The 20,946-nt window shown below is 39.8% G+C and overlaps 2 protein-coding genes across 2 annotated transcripts; both read right to left on the bottom strand.

The window, feature by feature from the left end:
• Positions 1-1,947: 1,947 nt before the first annotated feature.
• LOC104941597 (ankyrin-1-like) lies at positions 1,948-10,037 on the bottom strand. The gene is made up of 11 exons (XM_010766724.1): positions 10,028-10,037; positions 8,389-8,907; positions 8,064-8,160; positions 7,691-7,919; positions 6,932-7,060; positions 6,690-6,809; positions 6,519-6,603; positions 6,272-6,346; positions 5,841-5,972; positions 4,923-5,072; positions 1,948-2,036 (listed from the first exon to the last, which is right to left on the bottom strand). Exons 1-11 carry the CDS (start codon positions 10,035-10,037, stop codon positions 2,032-2,034), a joined length of 1,551 nt encoding a protein of 516 aa, XP_010765026.1. The 3' UTR covers positions 1,948-2,031.
• LOC104941583 (ankyrin-1-like) lies at positions 9,165-19,136 on the bottom strand. Its single transcript, XM_010766706.1, has 11 exons — positions 19,038-19,136; positions 18,138-18,236; positions 17,139-17,237; positions 16,956-17,048; positions 15,273-15,345; positions 13,189-13,309; positions 12,927-13,005; positions 11,916-12,031; positions 11,354-11,578; positions 10,729-10,883; positions 9,165-10,645 (listed from the first exon to the last, which is right to left on the bottom strand). The coding sequence occupies exons 2-11, from the start codon at positions 18,234-18,236 to the stop codon at positions 10,383-10,385; spliced, it is 1,323 nt and encodes a 440-aa protein (XP_010765008.1). The 5' UTR covers positions 19,038-19,136; the 3' UTR covers positions 9,165-10,382.
• Between the last annotated feature and the right edge of the window lie 1,810 nt (positions 19,137-20,946).

Below are 20,946 nucleotides of genomic sequence, written 5' to 3'. Positions count from 1 at the left end.
ATGTAGATAAGAGAGACAGAGAGAGATGTAGGGGGGTGTGTGTGTGTGTGTGTGTGTGTGTGTGTGTGTGTGTGTGTGTGTGTGTGTATTCTCATAGTGATGAGAAAGCTGTGCAGAGCTGTGGGGTGTAACTTGATTCATGGTTGGCAGTGTTTCTGTCGAGGACTGCTGAGTGTGCAGGAGATATTTGTGACACCAAGCGGCCAGAAGGACCTCTTGTCCTACTTTCAGCCCCTCTGTCAGTGTGTCTGTGGAAACTAGCATTCTTATATTTTACATTGTCCATTTTGTGCTTTGTTTATTAAGGTAAAACACAAAAATCTGCCGTAAAACAGCAATGACTCTGGATTCCTATGACATCCATTGCTGACAGAATATCTAATAATTGTAAAACCTGAACACAGAACAATGATAATGAGTAAATAGTTTAAGTTTGGAAATAATAATAGGACCGCAGGATCCTTGAAAGATTAGGGGGCCCTAATCACAAACGCTTGATTGCCCTTTGGCTACACCTTAAATGCTGCATTTAATAATAGTATTATACAGTAAGCTGCTGCAAATACGATTAGAGCTATATTAATATATTTCAAATCTAATTACAAAGAAGTGAAACCGATCTCCTATTTTCAAATACTTGAAGATGAACTTCAGTATAAATTGCTTGTATATCTGAGGAACATGACCGAGTCTATTTTAGAAGTAAGACTAACAACTGTACTAGTAAGTATTTTTCTATGAGGTGAAGGATCATGTGTGAATCAAAAAATATATTTCTTTTTAGTCTGTTTATAAAATAGAAAGACAGACTTTGATAATATATCAACATCTATGTTGTGTTAAGAGTGTGTTTGGGTGACACCACACAAACTACAACATGACATGTTGTCTGTTATGAATTAGATAATGAAAGAGTTTGTCAGTCCCCTCTCTCCATGTTAGAAGATGAGGCAATGATGGTGAAAGTAAAAAAATTAAGGGAGTGGGCAAGTGTGAAGTAGGAAAAATGATTGCCTGACCCCACTGATTACAATACACAAATACAGAAAAAAATAGCAGTGAAGCATTAAAGTACATGTAAAGGAAGTATACTTATTTTGTCCATATACCAAATACTGATACACTGGTCACATGTATATGGAGGACACAAAACAGTTACGGTAGCCTATATAACACAAAACACATATATAGACGCTCCACACTGATACATAGACTTATAGATGAGCTCACATTAAATAATAAGCACATTTACAATAAGGGAAGGGACAATATAAAATTGACCCTCGAACAACACCCACAAAGACATTTAAAACGTAACGTATATATTGCACAAAATAACTACCGTAATCAGATGGACACAGTTTACATTGAACCAGTGACATACAAAAACAACCACAACATTCATACATGAAGAGAGCAGACGCAAATTCAGAAAAAAAGGTTTGTGGCCTTTTTTACTCCCTATGGGACAGATCCCTGAGGAGGAAGAGACAGACTAGTCATTCTCATTATGCATGCCATGCAAAAACACATGTCTGTTGGTCAAGCAACATTAAAGGCCAATGCAGCATTTAAGTCGACATCTCCAACAAGCCAGTGTTACTCCTGCCCCTCATCCCAGTGTCTCATGCAAACACAAGGGGGATGAGCGATGAAAGTCGGCCTCATGCACATGCAGACAGGCAGGAGGACAGGGAAAGAAGGGATGGGAGAAGAGGGAAGGACAAAATAGAAAAGGGCAGCAAGAGAGGAATATAAAATAGGGGGATGATCACAGACAGAAACAGCGATAGAGAGCGAGGGTCACCTCCCCCCTCCCAGTGGGTGCTGAGTACAAAGTCTGTGTGAGGTGTATCGGTCACAGAGCGGACACTTAAAAAGGTGGGGTTTTCAAGAGCACAAAAATAAAGAAAATGCACGACTAGTCGCCAAAAAAAAAGGAAAAAGATAAAGATGTGGGTCAGAGGTCAACATGAGGTTGGCATGAGTTCAGAGTTCGGAGAGGAGTGAGAAGGAGGAAGAGTAGGGCGGCTAGGCTGCAGATGACATGTCCAGAGAAACACAGAGAGAGGGACAGATTCACAGGGAATGAAAACAGGGCTCCCAAAAGGACATTCAACATTAGCCCTAAAAAGACTCAAACTTCTCCACATGCAGCCACAGGCAGAGAGAATTTAGATGTCCTAAAACAAAGGTCTTAAAGAATAGGTCTTCCTGAATCATGATCTACTGTAGAAAGTGAAGTAGATTAGAATAAACCCTCACAATGTGCTTACCTACAAAAGAGGTGCACTAGAACTATGATGATACGGATAAGTCAAATCCTAAAGACATTGTTTTAAAAAAAGAGGGGAAGACAGGAAAAGTCAGAGAAAGATATGAAGGCTGCAGTATAAGTGACTTCTCTGGTCTACTCTAGCTTTTTCTGTTTAACTCCTAAAATAAAAAAACATCATAGAACTGAACCTGACTTTAAGTAGCAGTTCTACACTTTGGGGTATACAATAATGCGCTTTAGTTGCAAAAGGTTGTGAGAAGATCGATGCCGCTTTCATAATTATGGTCAACCCAGTCTCACGGCATTTCGTGTTATAGTCACGAAATGTATTTAATCTATTGATTCGTGTTCACCAACATGATTTTGCTTTCTTTCGTGTCACACAGAACGATTTTAAAAGCAATGTATTTCTATTGGTAGTATAGTTCGTGCCTGCACCACGTCTTTTTGTCCGGTCGGGTCTTGGAAGCTGTGTGGTTCATAAAAACATGTTCTTACTCAATATCTTACCCTAACCCTTTTATTTTAAATTGTATAATGTCAGTTTTTTTGCCGTGTCCGTGAGGAAAATAAATGGGGCTCAAACTCAGAATACTGAAATCTGTATTTAAAAAAAAAAGTTTCCTTCTAATTTGTTATTATTTGGTGCAGGCACGAAACCAAAAGTAGCTTTTAAAATCGTTCTGTGTCAGAATACAGAAATCTGTAGGCTATTTTTTTTATCTCTTTTTCCTTCAAATTTGTTATTATTTACATTGCTTTTAAAATCGTTCTGTGTGACACGAAAACAAATGTGAAAATCGTGTTGGTGAACACGAATCAATAGATTAATTTCGTGACGATAACACGAAATGCCGTGAGACTGTGTTGTTATGGTAACTATGAAGCTACTGCTAGCTGCGGTTAGCTTAGCTTAGCACAAAGACTATAGGAAAACAGCTAGATTGGCTCTGTCTAAAGATCAAACATCCACCTACCAGCACTTCTAAAAGTCAACTAAAGCTTTACCTTTTTGCTACACAAACTCAGCTAGCGTGGACGAGACACAATAACGGTCTTAATCTCTTTTCAGTCTTTATGCTAAGCTAAACTAACCAGAGGCTAGCAGAAGTAGCTTCATATTTACCACACAGATTATGACAGTGGTATGGATCTTTTTCATCTAGAACATTTGCAAATTTCCCAAAATGTAAAACGTTTTTTTTATCTGAACTGAACAAAAATAATTTGTTAAATAAATTAAGGAATGAAACATTAATGCAAAAATGAGAATTCAAATCTAATCACAAGGAAGTTGAAAAATCCCACAATATTTATTCTAAAGACGTGGCCTTTAGGTAATTTGCAATTCCTTCGAGCATTTATAGACTTAGTTTTTCCTTTCTTGGTTTGATTGATTTATTCATTTAATTATTTCTTAATTAAACTTGATGAATTTCTTCATTAAATCACTTCATACATATTGCCTAAAAAGTCAGTTTTCGTCTTCTACTTTATCTCTGTGCCTTTGGGACATACTTAATCTGAACAGTAAATCATAAACCACTTGAAACCCATCACTGTGATCATTGTGAGGTTAGCCGAAAACACAATATCCAGGTTTTCAAAGCGTCGCCACATATTTACGCAGAACTTCAAAGCAGGAAAGGCCTTTGGGAGGCAGGTAGCCAGACAGATAGACGGACAAGACAGATATGGTTACATCAGATTCACTGCAGCTGTGATCTGAACATCTCCCTTTTTCACCCTTTGACCCTCATGGTCATATTTCTATGCATTGTTACATCTCCAAGTATTGCTCCAGTTTTCACAGATTAGGACTCCTGTCACCTGTCAGACTGACTCATCGTCTGCACTGGATACAGAGAGGAGAAGCCAGTCCAGAAAGAAGGGGAGCTCACACCAGTCCAGAGGTGAAAATGGAGTCAATAAGATGTAGAGTATGCATGTGTGAAGGAAACCATGAGGAAAAGGAGTAAAAGACTGAGGACTGACAATTGGTAAGGAGGTCAGTTAAGCTAGGCTATACTTACAGTTTGATCTACTTTACTGATCATGTATGAAAATGTGTTGTTTAATAACAATTCACTCTAAAATGTAAGCCCCCTTAATGCTATAGAAGCACATCAAATATTGAATAATCTAATTATTTGACATGAAAATACAAATTAACAAAAATGACAACAATAATAACACAAACAACTATAGATTATATAAATATTAATTTATCTGTAAGGTGTTTTGCTCAAAGGCTATTAAGTAATGGGATTAATGCAAACTATAGAGATTCAGTTTATTTATTTTTGTATACTTCACTCTACTTCCCATCATATTGATGAATCCGTAGAGAAATGCATAACGAAAGGCACTACTGAGGTTGTAGCACAGTAGGAGTGTCCTGAGTCCCTCCGCATGTTGTCCTGCAAAAGTTTGACGTTTGTGGCAGCTTTCATTCACAACGGCATCACGGGGGAATACATGATAGGACAAAGGGACAGCAGTCAGAATCAAGAGGGAAACACACTTTACTTTCAAGGGATAATAGGGAGCGAGGTGGTATGTTTATTTGAAAGATTGCTCAGCATCAAAGCAAAAGGGACATGGGGGAAGGGGCTGCAGTGTGGAATTTGGGGAGGGAACTTACCATTGGTCATACCAGGGGACAGGTTGTCTATATCGTGTCGACGTCTGCTGAGGTCCCGGGATTGTCTCACAGGCTGTGGTGGCTGGCCCTCCAACATGTTGACTATGTCCATACGGTCAATACTCTTCAGAGCTGCATACAAGCTCTCCACTGCAGAAGACCCATGAGGAGGGGAACAAGCAGACAACGGAAAAGAGAAGGAAGGGAAGGGGGATTCCAGGACAAACAGCAACACCATTACAACAATCTGCCTTCAATTGGGTTCAAGAGGTGTAAATTAGGTAAGCCCTGAGAGGCAGGTAAGATTCAGGTGATACATTTTCTATGTCTAAACGTTTTCTCACCTGTCTTAATGACTTAAAGGTGCAATTAATAACATTAATAAGATTCAGCCACTAGATGGCAAAATCCCTCTCCCCCTTTGATTGTGTTCACGTCAGAACTCCGGATTTGCCAGTTTGATGCACAACCTGAGTTTAGACAGTGTCACTTTAGACTCAAAGTAAGCTAACCAGCAAACCTTAGCTTTTAGCTTACTGATCAAGAAGAAAAATGGCCGCTTTGTGGTTTTTCAGCTTTTGAAACTTCTTCAGCTGACTTAAACAAGCTAAAGCAGAATCCAATGTTGTCTTATTCCTACTTTTGTCACTGAGCACTTTGGTTTTGGATAGAAGCCGGGCGCATACCGTCAAAAATAATAAATGTTTACTAACTGGCATGTTACAAAACTTGCTAGTACACAATAGGAAAATAACAAATATCCTGACAAAAAGCACCGGCCAAAACGTCCCCACCATTAACATCAGACCTAAAAAAATCAATCACCGGATATTTTTCCCTCTTAGCCTCTCAGGGCTGCCATAATTTAGGTGACAGGATGAGAGAAATGCACAGTAATTTCAGATGTAATGGACTCACTCTTGGCTCTCTTGCCCTCGCGTGTGGCCCACAGGTTGAGCAGCGCAGAGCTCTGCTCCAGCAGCGAGTTGGGATTCTCCACACGGATCTTATTGATGTCATCCACACTGAGCTGAAGCTCTCGCGCCAACTCTGTGGCAAAAATTAGACCGAACAAATCAAGTAAGTGAGAAAAATATTTATATAATTTTGGTTGTGGGTCATGCTGTTATACTCTACACAGTCCTTCACAGTATCTCTACCCAGAAGAGGCAGTTTGTCTGTCAACAGCTCGGCTCTTGGCAGGAAAACAGGAAATAATTGGTTTCCATTGGCTAGTTGCCATGTTTGAACTTAATTAGCAGCTAGCTAGCCAAGCATGTCGGACATAAGATAAACATGGAAAGTTTACAACAAATAAAATCTGATTCAGTATGTCATTGTTTTCTCACCAGCCCAGCTCAGTCCCAATTGTTCTGCAATGACAGCCATCTTCAGCTCCGTCCTCTCCATGGCGCTCATAGATGCTGCACACACCAGACCAAAACTGACAACTTAACATCTGACATCTTTACTTTTGTTACATGTAAATTAAAGGTTGAGATTATCCCTGCATTGCCATACTTGTTTATTTATATTCAATACAGCATTATAAGAACATAAGCAGGGGCAGTTGTTGGCGGAGTAAGAGCCTCATACCCATAGCAGGTTCATTTAAGGCGCTGTATCTTTCTCTCAAAGCCAGCGGGGTCAGAGTTCGCCTCCGGTCTTCACTCCCAATAATCTGCCAGTCACAAGCAAATCACACTGAAGTCTATCATCTCACATACAATTATTTTGACTAAACACATTGTACTTTTGGAGCTTTACCTTGATACATGGAGGCATGTTGATGTTGAGGTTACAGAGCACATGTTGGCTGTCCTCATACTTAGTGGACTTGCGCAGGAAAGACAGGAATCCACTGTGCTCTTTACTGCTGTCTCTCAGCTTAGACACAGGGACAAAAGGAAAGCATTAAAGGTATACTGTATGTAATGTGGAGACAGCATATTATCAATTGAACAACAAAGAATATCTAACTTAACAAAGATCAGGACACATGGTAATACCTTAACAGAGACAGGAAGTCGGTTATCTCTGAAAGCCTGGAAGCTGAAGCAACGAGGCTGCTGGGTGGCCTTCCTCACCGGCAGCAGGTTACCTGAACACTCAAGGTGAAGCGGCATTCCCTCCATCACCTGCAAGACAGGACACAGGAATTAGCCCACACTACACCACACTACCATTTGACCACATCAGTATAATGCTCTGCCTTTCTCACTGGTGGGCAATAAAGTGTTACATTAACACCCTTTAAAGAAAGTTGTTTTATTGCCTATTTTATTACTTTTAACCCTAACTTAAGTACATTTTTGATAGATTATAGGTATTTGTACTTCTAAACATTTGGTCTCGATAAGGAAGTACAACCCACCCACCAAAACACACATACGTATGCATGAAAAATACACATACACGGCGCAAACCTAGCCGTTCTTTAAGCATTTTTTTCTATATTGTTCTAAGAAAATAAATAGTGCTTCACGGTAGGTAGATGTTTATTTCCCTGGGTCTGGATATGGTAGTGAAAACAATGGTACAAAAGTGTAAATGCACCTAAAATTGTTTTTCCTTTTTGAACATAAAAACCGTTATCTAATAAATTGCATCTAAGTTATTTTTCACGCAATGCTTTTCTCTCTTACTCAAGTAGTTATTTGAATAAGTACATCTACCCCTACTTGAGACAATATCATTGTAAAGTAACAAAACTTAAGTACTTTTTTTGTTAAACTCTCCTTATAACTGGCCCCTGTTTCTGAACTGACCTCTATGTCTCTGCTGCGAGCCACTTCTGTGAAGTTCTCATGTTGTTCCAGTGTTTTATCCATCTTATCATCGGTCATGCAGTAGCAGCGCAGGCGGCCCTCACGCTGCTCATTCATCTTTGCAAACACCACAAACTTGGCCATGTAGGGTACGGCTGACAGCTCCCTGTAGAGCAGGTTGGCGAAGGAGATGGCCTCCGCAGTCCGAGGACAGTCGGCGAGCCAGAACCTGAGACGAAACAATGACATGGAATCTCAGTTGTGTGGAAACATCTTATTGTCTAGCTGACTGTAGAAGGATTTGAGATGGCAAAGTTTTTACATTAACCTTAGTGGAGTAATTGTTAATATGATGTATGTGTTGCCCACTTACCGTGCTGAAACGTTTGTTGTGAAGCTGGCACAGTCTTTAGCATAATTGAGCTTGGTGGTGCCAGTAATGTCTTCCCATTGGGCTGGGGCTGTGCCACCTGGGAATCAGTCAGGAGGAGAAAGGGTAAACTGGCTATTCTGGCTAAAGCAAAAGTCTCATGGTGCAAGTACAAAATAAGAAAACTAAATGTTCATTCGAAAATCTCTCTTCATTGCAAATCAGCAGTTTTGCCCCCATTAATCTTCACTCGCCATGGAAGGGAGTAGCTGCAGGCGACACTCACACACACACTACCCACACAAGTCCCAGCCTTGGCATGCAGTACCTATGACTGAGCAGAGAAGACGCAGACTGGTGGTGTCTCCCTCCCCAGCGTCTCGTGGGCTGTCCCTCCAGGACGGGGGCAGGGGGATACGCAGGCCTATGGGTCGGTGAAACTTGCGTCGCCGAGGCTCCACAGTGACCACGGGGCTGAAGTTTGCCTGGTTACCCAGCAGCTTAGCAACCAGCTCATCTGGAACTGGCTGAGCCTGAGGTTGAGAGTGAATGATGGAAAGAGGGGATACGTAACACGGGCACAGGGTGATGATATGGTAGAGAAAGGGGATAGGTAATGGAGATTGTAAAATGAAATGATGGGAAAAGAAGATGGCAGGTAGAGGGAGACAATGAGAGATCGAGGATAGGGAAATGGACGAAGAAAAGACAAGTAAAAGAAAGGACAACCGAATAGGAAAAATGAAAGGTGAAGAGAAAGAGAAAGAAGTCCACAGTGAATAAAATACCTTCTGGTTGGTTTGATCACACGTGGAAAGACAATAGCAACACAACTTTTTTTGTGGCACTTAATAACTCCTTTTTATTGTAAAATGTAACAAAGTGTATTCACATGCAGCTTTTACACTTATGAATACAAAATGGATATCAAAGAAAAGGGCACTGTGGTTTTTGACAAGGCCGTTCAAGACATCATTATTAAAGCAACATTTGTTAAATATATATATTCCTAAAAATATGTTAATACAAAATGATGAGCATATCTATTTAACTTACATTCACTATTTTATCTTAGAGGTTACATCATGTGTGGTCGCATGTTAGTTTACAATACATATTTAGCTTGTCATAAATTCATTCCTGTGTCTAAAGGACAGCAGCTGAAGGTCCATTCATAGACATCTACTACATTTTGGTACAGATTCTGATATTAGATTTACACAATTCCATCTAATGAATGCATTTCTGACCTATATATTCCAAAAATGTTATATAAATTCTAAATATTTTTAATTATGTTTTTGTTAAAAACAAATATTAATGCAATCATAGTATTGAACTGGAAAAAATATCTTCACACTGAAAAACAAAGGCCAATAAAGCCTTGATATCATGTCAGCAAATATGAAAAAATTGTGAACATTCATAAAAATATTATAAAAAAATCTTGAAAGGACTTTTTGCTCAGAAACCTTTAAAAACCTTTTTTTGAAGAAATTTGAAAAAAAAGGTTCAATGTGACAATTATTTTATGATTGATGCCTGAATTGTTGTAATCTGCAATTTCGCCCCATTATTAAATCTCATTCCAATATGACTTGTTATGGATTTTAGAGCAACTTGATGTTTTATTTTGAAACAGGATGTCAGGACATCAGGTGGTGAGGGTTAAACCTTAAGTGGGTCATTGTGTAAAGAGAGTGGTTTCCTATTGTATAATTGAGTTGGTGCAGTGTGCTAATAAAATATTTATCTTCTTTTGGTGAATATTTTATAGAAAATGTCAAGACCTAAAAAGTGTATCCATTCTCTCAAAAGGGTCATAAAGCTTCAACCAACAGTTATTTAACTAAGATTAAAGGGTCCCTTTTTACGAGGGACAACACTTCATTCTATAAGGACCTTTTAACACATTTTCGAGACATTTATGACAAAAAAACCTCTACACAGTAAGTATACAGTCATACAAACATGCATTTTGCTTTTCCATCAAGTAATGTTCGACTAACTGTAACAAGGTATCTCAAATGAATGTGTGAAATATAGTAAATACAGGGCTTTGTCAATGAAATAAATATATTAGTGAGAGAGACATCAAGGAAAAAACAAAGAATATCATATCAGCACTAAACGAGCAGTCCACAGTTATATAAAAGGTGCCAAGTGCATGCACTGGAAATGTAAAAAGGTCCTCTAAAAATGCAAAAAGCAGAATAAACAAACCAAAGAAAAAATGAAATCAGGAAAACTTGGCACAGAGGCTGATATGATCAGGTCATTCCATCAAAGTAACATGCTTTATTCTTTCAGGCAACACAGGCATTAACGATTCTGCCTTTCTTCTCCTTCCTTCTCCTCATCGTCCCATCTCACCTGCAGACCCAGGCGCACTCGTTTGGTGACGGCCGTCTCAGGAAACGTGGCCTGCACCAATGGCACCAGTTTGCTTGTCAGCTGACCTCCCTCTGGTCCAATCAGGTCGCTCTCTTGCTGGACTCGTGACACAACAGCAAAGTAGAGCGGGAAGTCGGTGGAGATGATGCGACGGATCCGCTTCTTCCCGAGCTCCTCCTGACTTTCTAGTTCTGAGGAGGAAAGCGAGGGTTAAACTCTCAGGAAGTGACACCATTCAGTGACATTTTTAGAAATTTGGCATTTGAAGTCTTACCCTCATCCATCCCATTGAGGATTGTTTCTAGCACCTCGTCACCGTAGCGATTACGATGTTCTTTCCAGACATTGCCGTTCTCACTCCTCAGCACCACGAGCTCCCGGTCACCCCGACCCAGAGCAGCAAAGTGAGGGATCTCCACTATCACAGGTCTAAAACACAACACAAAGGGAAACATATTCATCAACAAATGGCAATTATGTACTAAATATAACCATCTTAAACACTCTCAAATTGAAATACACCCATATATTATTTATGTTTATAAATAAATACATGTTCATGATAGTGTTAATTAATAATGCATGGTATTTGACATTTGTGTAGGGTAAATAACACGATGCTATTCATTTGTGGATGAAAGCACTTTGAATTGCACTTACAACAAAAAAGATGGTTATAGCCACATTATAGGTTAAGTGATAATCTCAAGTTTAATGATAAAAGTATTTGGGAAAAATAAATATTTTGTTATTTCTATACATTGTTTTCTCATGTGCAATAGTAATGTTTTGTTACTGGATAATTCAGTAATCATGTAATTAATTAGATTTTGTCATTAACTGACAGCCCTAATAAGATTCATTGTGTTTTTCGAGGAGGATATTTCCAGTCTCCTCACCCCAGGAACTGCATCCCGGCGGGCCCCAGGGAGATGATCCGGCTGGCCAGCCCCTCTCCCTCCACCAGCGGAGGGGGGCTGGTCAGCTTCTGCGGCTTCACCAGGCGGCAGGTGATGCGGGTCGGTGCGGCACAGGTCCGCGGGGGGATGATCACACGCAGACCGTTATGCCTGCTGCCTCGCATTGAGCCGCCACGAGCATCTACCATAAAACTGACCAGGAAACTGCAAAGGGACAAACATGGGGACGATTAGAATCAGAATCAGGTTTATTACCAGGTAGGTTTACACATACGAGGAATTTGACTTGGTGTCGTGGTGCATACATAAAAGTAAAACAAGAATTAAAAACACAGGTAGAGAACTAGAAAAATATTTAAAATAATAAATTATAGTAAAATATAACAGTATTTACATTGCAATGGAATGGAATAAAAAGGAATACAAATCAGCAGTAATAAAAAAAATAAGAAAACAGATATTGTTGTACATTGTGTGCATTGTGTTAGTTGCCGGATCAGATATTAGAGAGGGATTCAGTGGAACAAAAAGATGTGCTGACCCCGTGTGTATGGGACTAGCGACTGGGCTGACGTTGTCTGACGTCTCAGTCGCTGGGCTGCTGGGAATCAGGGAGTCATCGTCGTATTCTTTGGGCAGTGGAAGAGGAGTGTGTTGCTAAAACAGAAGGAAAGAAACTCTTCATAACATTCTCAAAAGAAAACAGTGGCAGATAATCTTTAAATGAACCAAACCTGTGTTATTCAAACACGTCTCACATATGTTTAATAAAGTTAATATTGAAAGGGATATGATGAGAAATTGTCTTTTCGTCCTGCATTTTAAAGCTATTTTAAAAGTGGATATGGAGAAGGTACTTCAATAACCTTCATAACACCTCTAAAGAAGTATTCTCATCTACATTATCATGTTATAAAGAGGGTTGACCTTAAAAAAAAATCATCAATTTGAGATTTAGATTAAAATGTGAGTTTAGTCCAAGTCCATTAATCACAACCCTTCATATGATATCACTTAAATGAACAAATTAGTCTTGAAAGTTAATTGCTGGTTCTTGACCTTTGAAATAGTAGTTTAACTAAAAAACATAACTTTAACTTAAGGTTCAGTTACACACCTTTTTTTCTGGTATTTCAACTCAATATGGTATTTATCAAAGAGTTGCTCACCAACCCATTGCACGACTCCAAAGACCACTTTGCAAATGTATTCCACTGATATCAATTATATGTAAATATTATATATATGAATAATATGAAATGATCTAAACTTTGGAAAGGACTAGCAATTTGACCCTGGGCAAAAGGGGTACTCCACCTGCTAATTCATTACAGGACTACAGGAGCAAGCTCTGCAAACTGGTAAACCTTGAAAGCATAAACCTGTTAAGGTAGGATTAATAAAATATCTTACGTTGCATTATGGGAAATAAGTGTTCTTGAACTGTTACCCATACAAAGTATTAACAATTATTGTATCGTTAAACTATGTGTCTTCCAAGTCCCTTAACTTTATTGGCGTGCAGTGCTAAATTTCTGGAGTAACTCAGTACCAGATCCATCTCGTGTTCTTTCAGGATAACGGTCTCCGGAGAGACCCGGGGGATCCTGGGAATGGCTGGGGAGTAATTCCTGTTGTAGTAAAAGAGAAAAACACAAGTGAGATTGAGGAAGTTCTTTAAATCTCCTCCCAAGTGCTCATCCCTGGTGTTTAGTTAGTGTTTATGGTGCATCCCCCTCTATCCTTCCACCAAGCCGGTAGCTTGCGGCTACCAGCTTGGTCTCTGGCTTGTTTCCCCGCCCAGCCCCCCTTACGCTGAGCCCAGCCCTCTCTCGTACTCCAGTGATTTCTTGGGAGAGAGGAAATCGTCATCATGGTCTTTCATGTCATCCATCTTCATGTACCTGGCCCCTTCGGTCCCCAAGAGCTCCTCTCCTTCAGAGAACAACATGCCAAAGAGAGCGAACAGATCGGGTCAGGTTGGAAACAGCAAAACAGAGAAAGAGAGAAAGAAGAGAACAAGGCTGTTAGCCCGGGTTTGAAGAGGGGGAGGGTTCGGAGATGGCTCTGTGATTCAGGTGTTCGACTGGTGAGATGAGACATTAGTGAAGATGCTCTCTACACTGACCTTCTTAAAGTTAAGCAAATTAAGCACAGACTTGTCTACATAGCGCCGGAAACTTAAAAAAATCAGTTACAAAATCCAAACAGCAGGTCACAGTAATCAGCTATAGTCTCAGAGTCCAACACTTTTCATTCAGAATCCCAAATATTACTACATTAAAATATGAGCGAACACTTTTCACATGTAGTCCCACAAACAGTTAGACACAACAGCATACAGACACCATCTCATTCCAAAAAACTGTTAGTAAGAAACAGAAATACACATAACCAAAGTACAAGCTGTTCTCCTTTAACAGTACAGTATAACTCGATGTGAGCAGAGGTGGGGTTACTTACCCCTTAACACATGCGGTAATATTCAAGAAATCACCAGAAGTGTGTAATAGTTTGAGATCGTACCAGCTCAGCGAGTGTGTGAGTGGGCTTCTGTCAGAGGTCGAGAGCCAAAGTGATGTCGTAGGTGTCATTACACTATGCTCGACTCCGAGTGCACTTCCCACAGGTTTTATACGAGTCAGCTCGTGTCCTGGATATTCTCTGTGTTGTGTGCCGTGTGTGTGTGTGTAGGCGAAGTGTTACCACATACAAGCCTGTGCATCAGATAAGCTCCAAATATCATTTCACAGCAGCCGTTATGAAATGTGTCTTTAAGGCAACGTCTCTGCTACTTTCTATATTTAGAGCAACGGTGACAATCTGTCGGTTGAATTATCAGGGGACTAAAAATATCAAGACATAAAGTCCTCTGATATCATTGTCAGTGGCGTTGAAAACGTCATTAAAAGTTACAGTAGCAATAAGTGCTTTTTGAGGGATGCATACACAAGCTGTGAGCTGACATAGAACTTGTTAGCTAAGAGTTATACGTCTATACAAGTCAAAGATATCATTGTTATTTCTCTGTCCACTTGATGTTTGTAAGTCCAATATTCACATATCCAAACTGCAGAGGGATTTGTCTGAAAACAGCAGCGTGTTGCGGCCAAATACTATAAAAGCCTTGAGTGATACGAGTAATGTTTCGGGTCGTAAAAACCAAGACAATTAGCTGAAAACCATTATAATCCTGAGCTGAAATTAAATGTTGAGTTAATAATCACTACATGTGACTCTTTTTAGATACAAGAAGTCACATTATCAATTGTAAAAACAAACATTGAAGCCAATTCATTTTTAACAAATACAGTTGGAATGGCAGGAACACAAGATGATTGACAAGTGAAGACATACACACATGTCAAAGCTAGGATAAGCTCACAGGGCTGATTTTAAACGTTTTAATTAAAGATGTGTTAAATTATTAATACCTTATATTAGATGTAAAATGTATTGGCTATGACTGAAATCACAACTTAGAGGAAGAAAAGACACCTGCAGAGTTAGAGGATGAGGGTGTTATTGAAGGGACAGATAAAGGTTACAGACATGGGTGCTATGGGTGCATGCCAATGAGAAACCAGAGCCACCATCACAGTGAGCGCCACTACAGAGGGAACGAGAGAGAGAGCTTGAAATGGAGCCACACACTTTAGAACAACAACCTATGAATGCCGCACGAAGAAAGAAAGAGACATTCATACCTAATGTTAGCTGTGCAACTCCTAAAAAAGGGCAAAAGGAATCGGAAAATAATGAATATTTATGTGACTAGGTAAAGCATCATAAAATCAGCCTCATAAACAGGAAGTAATGTTTAGATAACATCCACGTAGTCGATCAAACATCGTTTCCGACTGTTTTTATGAGTTTTATTATATTTATAGCTCTCTACCTTCATCCTCTGACACGTCCAGTATCTCGTCCACTGTTTCTGGGAAGCTCATGCGATGTTTCTCTGTGGTCGTCTGCGCAGGGGGAAGAGGAAGAAACAATTGTAAATACAGCGTTAAATTATTATCGACACAATTCATACAATGGCTTTCTCTTCCTTTTAGCATAAATAACATTTTTCACTATTGTATTGAAGTATTAGACAAGATTAAACAAAACAACAACAAAAGTGACAATATTTATTCAACCCAAAATGTATGTAAATGTGAACAAACCAATCAAAAATGATCATAATTCTGCACTCCAAGGTAAGAAAACATGGAGAAGACACAGAACTATGCAAGGTTCACTTAAAGAAAGTATAGTGTGTGATCATGCTAAATAGAGTAACAGGGTATATGCAGGAATCCTGAAGTCAGAAGTAATACCTTTTAAGACCCTTTCCATACATTTTAAGACCTCATCGCAACTTCGAGTTCTAACCGGTAACCTTGGCAACACACTTTACCTCACATTGACTATATTGATTGTAAGATAGCAAAACTAAACAGAGTGCAGACAGACTACTGAAGCCTCCTCTCCACATGACCTTCAACCTCTCTGTGAAGGTCAGGTTTAATGCAGTATGCTGCTTTTTTGTTTCTGTAGACTCTGTGCTCTTTCATTCCAGTCAAACTCCTCAGAAACCATTAGAAACCAGTATTTGACCAATAAACAAAACAATTGACAAAACTTTGAACTATGAAATATGTTAAACTTTGGTGAGCTTCAGCGGGGTAATGCCATAGGAGCTCCCTCACAAATACCCAGGGGTTCAAGGCTGGGCTGTCCGGGGCTAAGCCCTGGCACATAGGACGATGCTCTGACGTCATCACCCTCACACATTTGTCATATGTTTACAAAAAAGGATATATATGTTTAGACTTTTCTCGTTCTTAATATAGACTATATTTAGGGTCTATATGTGTTGACTTTACTTTAAAATAGCAGATCTCTGTGACCGGATATAGTTCTGCTTAGTGAACGTACGTCTCTTCCCCGGAGGAGCAGCATCGCTCATTAATACCTTGGAAAATGCCGTTTAATGCTTTTTAATAGCCTTCATTTTCGCTAAATTGATTTATCAGCTTTTAATACTTTTTAAGACCCCGCGGAAACCCTGAGTAAGGCAGTAACCCTAGCACCACTGCCCGACAAACCTCATTGTAATAATAAAAGTAAAGTAATGGTGGATTCTTGGAGTATGTAATATGTTTACTCTGATACAGGTGAGTGAAAACGCATTTATTATTGATTCACTTATAAACTGAATATAACTGACTTTGTGTTTTAATGCTCTGCAGATCTGGAACAAGCTTTCTGAGAATCTGAGAACCTTGCTCTTTAACGCTGCTTTCCCAGAGGTAACTTATCTCTGATTTATCGTTGGGCTTCAGCACTTCTTGCAGCATTATGTGTATTTACAATGTTGATTTTTAACTCATTTCCATCTCTTCTATGAGCTGTTCAATTTATTCTGTGTTTAATAGTATGTGTTATTTCCATTGTAAAGCAGTTTGAATTGCCTTTTTGTCTGAAATGTGCTCAATAAATAATAACTGTAACCGTATTTCAAGGTGAGTGTGATGCCCACATAATGCCAGTACTGTAAACAGAGAGATCAGTCCAATTCTAAACTCCTCACCATGGAAACCGTCTCCTCTGTGACGAGCTTTAGGACATCGATGACAGAGATGTAGCCCAACCTCTTAGCGATGGCCAGCGCTGACGTCCCATTCTGACGGACAGAGAGGAGCACATTGATCAGATGTCTGAACGACGACACTTTATGAATGGTTTTTCAGATGTGAGGTGCGTTCATGCTCACGGTCGTGGTCTCGTTGGGCAGAGCGGCGTGCTTCAGCAGCAGCGTCACAATGTCCGTGTGTCCCTGCTGCGCCGCCTGGTGCAGAGGAGTGTAACCCAGCTGGAAAACAGAATACATTTATTCTTACTCGTATAATGTACGAATAGTTTTACAGATACAACGCTAAAAATGAACTTTTTTAATTATGTAATACAGCTGGTAACAAAGTCACCAACAAACCTTTTAAAACCAATATCAGTATAACGGACAAATGTTTTAATAAAGCTGAAACATTTAGATGATTAACAGACAATTAATGAGTAACAATTTAAATAATTAAATGTATTTGTTTGAGTAATCTAAAAGCAGAAATGGACTGCTTCTAGTTTCTAAAATATATATATTTGGTGGTTGTCTTGGTCGTCTATGATGACAAAATGAATTTATTTGGGTTTTAGTCAGAAAAGAAAAATCCATTTTAATATGTCAGCTTGGGCTCGAGGGACTTGTTTGACTATGTTAATTACATTTTCACAAAAAAAACTAAATCAAGAAAGCCGTTATAATGCCAGTTGTTATTAAGCCAGATGCATTGTGTTCAACTAGACATGCCTAAGTGGCTATGGTTGTCTTTACTCCTTAGTACAATCAAATCAGATGGTGTGTTGTACTGACACATAAGCAAATGTTCTTTCTTTGAAATTACAGACACAACATCAATTTGCTACTCAATAATAAATACACTTATCAGTTGTTGCCCTACATATAACCTTACTCATTCAAATTAAAGCACCTGAAATTAACTCCAGTCCAGTACATTAAACTTGAGAGGTAATATATTCTCATTCCTATAAATCATTATTAATAGCTTTCTCTGGGGAGATCCCTGCATAACGGTTAACTGTGTAATGTAATCGTGTTTCCTGGTGAGTGAATCAGACAGTGGGCACAGTAGCTGCGTGACTCATGCCCTGACTCATTTAGTTGTAGTTTTATCTGAAACCAGAGGGAGGCACTCACCTTTGTTTTGCTGTTGACATTGGCTTGTTGCTGCAGGAGGAACTTCACCATCTTGATGTTGCCATAGTGACACGCTACATGGAGGGGGGTGTAGCCCATCTGAAGGAGAGAGATTAAAGTAAAAAAAAAAAATCACAGCAGTCACATAACTTTGGTGTCTTAATGACCTTTTCATTTGAATATATTATGTAGATTTGATCCTAAAATTGTTCATGAATATTGCATTATCTTATGGTTCAAATCAACGCTGTAAAATCATTTTGAGAACAGAGCAGAAAGGCTGCGATTAAGACATTAACAAGAGAGGATGCAATTATCTCTGGTGTATGGAATTGGGACAATAACGATACAAATATTACATTTTGTTTGAGATTATGATCAGTCCAATACAAGAGCCCTATCTATCATACATTTGTTTCTGAAAAGGTGAGTCTGATTTGTAATTTAAATGTGGACAGTTTGTTGCAGTCACTAAACTTTTCCTCAAATTATATTCCAAAAATGTATATTTTGGCCCCACTAAAATTCTAATTTGGAAAACTAATTTCTAATAAAATAAACAAATAGTGAATTTTTATGGAAAAAGATAGAACTTGATGATCCCTTGTTGAAATCCCTAAGCTCCCCAACAGTATATAATAGTATGGAAATAACCCTCAGCTTGACGAGCTGCAACACATCTATAATTATAATTCAGAGAGATGCTGTAAACATGAAAAACCTCAAGAATCTGCCATGTTTTATGGTAACGGGACCCCCTGCTATGAGAACATTCAGCTATTTGTGCTACAGCACTTAGACACTATCTCCTAAAGCTCAAAGTAGATAGCACGAGTTTCTACACTGATAAGGCTTTGATAACTGAGCAACAGCTTCTCGTGAGACTAAAAAAGGTCTTACCCTCGTGGCTGCCGAGACTGAAGCCCCCTGATTCACCAAAATATCTGCAATGCCAACATGTCCTTCCTGTGCCACCAGATGGAGCGGGGTTAATCCGCTCTGTGGGAACCACAAGAAGAAGACAAAAGTCAAACACAGGAAAAAAAGCTCAAATTGAATATCATTTTTAGTTTGAATCAACCTCGTCCTTTGATCAGTGTTGAGAAAACACTCAATGTACTTTTCCAATATCAGAGTAGCACATGATAACAAAGGCCTAACTGTAACTGAGTACGTGACAGGATGTGTGATTACCTAGAAGAGCATCAGGACTGTTTGAGGCATGATAGCTATGTGATTAACATGATGATTCAGCCTCTATGGAGAGAGACATATGACAAGCATGATCATTTCTGACGTGGAGCTAATCTGAAGTAAACATTGAATACTGCTTTGAACCGGTATTCCTGCATCTTGTGACTGAAACACCCTCTCTTGTATAAAGCATGTGAAGGACACTGTTCAGGAACTAGTTGTACCAAATGCTCTGTATGTGACGACTACTTCCATTCTTGCAAGGATAATAAATGTATCCTGATATTGAAGCTCAAGCCTGCGGGTGGAGACGTACAAGGAGAGCCTACCCGGTGTGCCTCTAGCACTTCTGACGACGACCTCGTGTTTCGGTTGGGGACTGAGGTGGTGGTGTCGTCCGGTGTGGGGGGATGTGTAGGACGGGCCCTCGCCGTCGCGGTGTGGCACGCGTAGACCGACCTGTACCTCCGAGGTCGTCTGGTCTACTGGTTGCCATTTGGGGACGGACGAGGAGAAAGTGACGGTTGGAAACCGACAGAATTGTGCCAATCGATCTTGTCTACGTTGAGGGTTTTGATTATAAAGGTGAAAGGAGAGCCACGCAGACATCTTTCCGAAGTGAGGTGAGGTACACGGAGCGTTCATGCCGTTCCACCTACATCGTCGTCGACAACAACCTCTCTCCTCCGGTTGGGATTACGACGACCTTCCATTCCCCTTTGTAATTCCTAATACCTGTTTTCTACTTTCTTTCGTAAGCAAACCAGACGAGGCGTCAGATTAACTTGGAACACTAAGACAGAAAGGTCTTACCTGACTGAGGCGACGTAAACGACAAGTATGTGTTGTTGGAACCTACAACAGGTTGTACGAACAGTCGTTTCTCCCAGGTGGAGTATCAGCGTCGGTCCCATTTTTTCCTGTGTTAAATGTGTATCTATTACGACTTACCGGGTCATAGATATGTGCATGTATTGAATCGATTAGTGCTCGGACAGACAAGACGTCTTACCGATCGTGGCCTGGAGGTGTATCCGTAGTTCGGTCTTTGCGTCCACCTACCACCGCTCGTCGGGGACGACGTCATGCCTCGCCGACGCCGGGTTGACGACTCAGGGACGTCCCGAGGTTCGGGGAGCGTGCGACCGAGCGTCCTCCGCGGCCGCGCGGGCTGTACCAGGGGGACCGGAGTAGAGGTTTGTCCGGGTTGCAGTTGGACGCCTTTGGTCGTCTTTCATGGTTTCCGACTAACGGAATCTTTTTATAGTGGAGNATGATGATAAAAGTACATCCATAACATAATTAGAATCCCAGTTGACAAGTAAGGGTGCATAGCATTCTAAGTAAATATATATATATATATATATTTTCAATGAAAATATATATATATATATATATTTACTTAGAATGCTATGCACCCTTACTTGTCAACTGGGATTCTAATTATGTTATGGATGTACTTTTATCATCATACAGCTGTAGCTACCAAGAGACTGTTGAGTTCTGGGTAATGCCTGCAACCTGGGGATAAAACAGGGGTCTTGTGGGTATTTTAAACTTTTGTTTTGCTTTTTTTTTTATTGTTATGGAGAGTCAAACATGAATTTAAAATATA

Source organism: Notothenia coriiceps, unplaced genomic scaffold (assembly GCF_000735185.1).
Source record: "Notothenia coriiceps isolate Sejong01 unplaced genomic scaffold, NC01 NC01_scaffold00003522, whole genome shotgun sequence".
Taxonomy (NCBI): domain Eukaryota; kingdom Metazoa; phylum Chordata; class Actinopteri; order Perciformes; family Nototheniidae; genus Notothenia; species Notothenia coriiceps.
Note: the sequence above shows the minus strand (reverse complement) of the source record. Positions and strands in the feature narration are given on the sequence as shown.